Genomic DNA, 3,935 nt, shown 5'->3' with positions numbered 1-3,935 from the left:
CTAAAGACAGTTGCAAGTACTAAGATGATGTGGATCAATCAGCACTTAAAAATAATCTCAACATGATCTTGAATGTGAATTTTTTTAGACTCTAACCAATTTGCATTTGAGAGTGAGAAGATGGAGGAGGTACTAACCAACAGTAACTGGGCAATAAGAACATCCTAAAGATTGCATATTAAAGAATATACAGTTTATATGAGTTTTTGTTAATGCTTTTTAATTTGAATAATGCTTCAGTTTATGATGAATTAAGTTGTTTATGATATGCTATGTGTTTCAATCCATTGAGCACCATAGATACTACAATGATTGTTCTACATTTTCATTATGTCCTCAACCCAATATCTACTATCTAGCGAGGAGTCTCACCATTCTATGGCAACCCTCTATTATTAGATTTTGGCTTATGATTGATAGCTATTCTCAAAAGTAAAAGTATGAGTGTTTACCCAGCTTGAGCAGTCAATTTAATTTCTCTGTCAGAAAGTGGAACATTCACAAGCAATTTCAAGAATGAAGTTCCACCGGCCTACGATCATTCAAGAAAAATTTAAGAAACTCAAACTTGTACCATCGCATCAAGGAAGCAAATGAAGATGAAGAGAATCACCGGTGACACTGCCACTCGCAAATTCGAAGAAGTAAAGGAAGGAGCTTCGAGCTGGTAGAGCGATTTAGTGCCGAGAAACTCCAAGCCCCAGAGGTCATCCACATCGACTCAGAGGTGGAGCGTGCATTGCAAGTTCTCGACAGGATCATCGAGCTCGTGGAGAACTTAAAAAGTCACAGACAGCGTCCTCGGATCCATTTCCCTCAGCGGTCTCGGCTGCTTCAGCATCCACGAGCGAAGTAGGAAGCGGCGAGGTAGAAAAATCGACACTGCCCAAGAGCGCCAGAAAAACTCTCTCCAGTGACAAGACAATTTAAGAGGAAAATGTTTAAACTAGGGTTCTCTGGGTGGGCTTTGGCGGGAAGGCGATGGGGAAGGCGGCCGGGAGCTTCGGTAAGATCTCTCTCGATGACGGTAGAATGCGGGTGTTTTACTGTGGATTATGGCGCAGGCGATGATTTGGGGGACGATTTCCTCACGTCTTGGAAGCCTGGGAAGCTCGGCGCGGCGCCGGGGCTGGATCTTGACGACTCGCCGCCTCGGCCCATGGCCAAGACCGGGAAGACGTTTGATCTCTCCAAATTGTGAGTGGATGGATTCTGATCGTTTCTTGCTTGCGGACGTGATTGATCGATGCGATGAATCTTGTTGCAGCGATATGGATTTGGACCTTGATGGAGGTTTTAACAAGCTAGCCTCGTTTAATATCGATCTCGATCTCCCTGGCATTGACGCTACGATGGAGAAGAACGCTGACACTGGATCCAAAACTAAAGAAGTGAGTTCTCGGTTTAAAGGCCAAGCTCTAAGTTGAGGATACAGTCCATGGAGGTTTCTCCACTATGTCGTCCCCCTGCTCGAGAAAAGCTGCGCGTTGATCTCTCCGACAAGAACCTTGACACTGGATCCAAAGTGAGTTTTTCTCTCTTTTTTTTGTTTAGAGGCTCAAGTTCTTTAGGATACAGTCGATGGATATTTCTCCAGTATCTCGTCCCCCTGCTCGAGACACTGATCTCTCCGACAACAACGCTGAGACTGGATCCAAAACTAAAGAAGTGAGTTCTGGTTTAGAGGCAAGCTCTAAGTTCTTGAGGATACAGTCGATGGAGATTTCTCCAGTATCTCGCCCCCCTGCTCGAGACAAGCTGCGCGTTGATCTCTCCGACCTGGATTCGATGAATGAGAAGAACGCTGACACTGGATCCAAAACCAAAGAAGTGAGTTCTCTCTCCTTTTTTTTGGATTAGAGGCCAAGCTTTAAGTTCTTGAGGATATAGTCGATGGAGATTTCTCCGGTATCTCGTTCCCCTGCTCGAGACAAGCTGCGTATCTCCGGCCTGGATTCTGACAAGAACCCTGACACAGGATCCAAAACTAAAGACGTGAGTTCTTTTTTTGTTTTTGCTTAAAAGACCAAGCTCTAAGTTCTTGAGGTTACAGTCGATGGCTGTTGTTTCTCCAGCATCTCGCCCGCCTGCTCGACACAAGCTACGTGTTGATATTTCCGGTCTGGATTCTAGGAATGACAAGAACGCTGACACTGGATCCAAAACTAAAGAAGTGAGTTCTCCTGTTTATTTTGCTTTAGAGGCCAGGCTCTAACTTCTTGAAGGATATAGTCGATGGAGAACGGACCAGTTGTTTCTCCAGTATCTCGTCTCCCTGCTAGAGGCAAGCTACGTGCTGATCTGTCCGGCCTAGGTTCTAGGTATGACAAGAACGCTGACACTAGATCCAAAACTAAAGAAGTGAGTTCTATGTTTTTTGCTTGAGAGGCCAAGCTCTAAGTTCTTGAGGATACAGTCTTCTCCAGTATCTCGTACCCCTGCTCGAGACAAGCTGCGTGTTGATCTCTCCGGTCTGGATTCTAGGAATGACAAGAACGCTGACACCGGATCCAAAACTAAAGATGTGAGTTGTCTTTTTTTTTTGGCTTGAGGCCAAACTCTATGTTCTTGAGGATACAGTCTTCTCCAGTATCTCGAACCGCTGCTCGAGACAGGCTATGTATTGACCTCTCCGGCCTGGATTCTAGGAATGACAATAACACTGACGCTGGATCCACAAGTAAAGATGTGAGTATGTTTGTTTTGAAGGAGAAAAGAACGATGTTAATCTCTTTCCATCCTAGGTTCCAGCAGATAAGCTGGACTCCTTTGATGTGGACCACTCTGATGCTGCAAAGGAGAAGAGCAACGGATCCAAAGGTAAAGATGTGGTACGATCGGTGGACGAGTATTCTTCATCACCTCCTCCTGCTCGAGAGAACAATCCTGCCATCGATGCCATCAATGTAAGTAGTTCCTGCCAAGAAGTCTACTTATCTTGGAGAGTTTCCAGGTGCAAGAGATGGAGTGGCGACCGGAGCCTGCTCCCCCGCTGGCCATCGATGTAAGTCGTTCCTACAAAGAAGTCTACTTACCTTGGAGAGTTTTCCAGGCGCAAGAGATGGAGTGGCGACCGGAGCCTGCTCCTCCACTGCTGGAGAAGCCTGAAAACGAGGTGGTCGACAAAGTGGACTGCTACACGGAAGTTCTGGAGGAGGTGAAGGGCTTGTTTCACCTCCTAACGTTAACTCCTTTCATGTCCTTCGCATTCTAGATGTGGAAGATGCTCAAGCAGAAGAAGGAGGAAGCCACAGATCTTCTGGTGAGGGCGATCGTTGCAAACAACAAGCTGCTGTTGCTCAACAGTCCTGTGCACGACGAGAAAATATCCTTGCATTTCTCAGTTTCAAAGAGCTTGCTTCCTTTCCATACTACATTTCTCTTCACATCCAGCTTCTCAGGCGCTCTGTGAATGAATTACTGGCAGAACCTTCTAAAGTCTGAGGTACTTGGTTTGTTTACTTTCCAACGTCAAACGTAAACGTTTGATCGCGTTACTTAGTTTAATAAGTTTCGAGAGTTAAGGTCAAGAAGATTATATTTTTGGTATGGTATTGGAAGGACGTGCTATAAAAAATATCAAGCCTGGAAAAATCTGATATTCTAGGTGGTTGTCAAGTCTTGTGTATATTTGCATGAATCGCACGCATGTAACTACTGCTTACAACGTGGCAACGTGTTGCCCATGGAACAGCTCTTTCAGTAGGAAGGACTAGGGCTTCTTTCTTTCCCACGAAAATTTAAAAAGAACCTCACAAAGACAAAGTGAAAGGAAAAGGAATGTTTGATTTGAAACTAATGTTATATCTCTAATAAATGCCAAACCATGTAAATACAAAAGAGATGGCGCGAAATTGGGTCGGGCGATCGCTCCGCCGACGCCCCCACCAACCGCAGCGATCTCCCGCCGCGCGGCGCCGTCGGATCACCCCTCT

The 3,935-nt window shown here is 45.5% G+C and overlaps 1 protein-coding gene across 1 annotated transcript; it reads left to right on the top strand.

Moving 5' to 3' along the window:
* Positions 1-972: 972 nt before the first annotated feature.
* LOC9631081 (serine-aspartate repeat-containing protein F) lies at positions 973-3,519 on the top strand. Its single transcript, XM_024672800.1, has 15 exons — positions 973-1,006; positions 1,065-1,197; positions 1,268-1,391; positions 1,436-1,525; positions 1,579-1,668; positions 1,714-1,830; positions 1,891-1,995; positions 2,054-2,173; positions 2,233-2,361; positions 2,417-2,524; positions 2,581-2,688; positions 2,745-2,906; positions 2,954-3,004; positions 3,053-3,157; positions 3,215-3,519. The coding sequence occupies exons 1-15, from the start codon at positions 982-984 to the stop codon at positions 3,410-3,412; spliced, it is 1,665 nt and encodes a 554-aa protein (XP_024528568.1). The 5' UTR covers positions 973-981; the 3' UTR covers positions 3,413-3,519.
* The last annotated feature ends 416 nt before the right edge of the window (positions 3,520-3,935 follow it).

The sequence above is a fragment of the Selaginella moellendorffii genome, unplaced genomic scaffold, assembly GCF_000143415.4.
Source record: "Selaginella moellendorffii unplaced genomic scaffold, v1.0 SELMOscaffold_9, whole genome shotgun sequence".
Lineage (NCBI taxonomy): Eukaryota > Viridiplantae > Streptophyta > Lycopodiopsida > Selaginellales > Selaginellaceae > Selaginella > Selaginella moellendorffii.
This window is presented reverse-complemented; position numbering and strand designations above follow the sequence as displayed.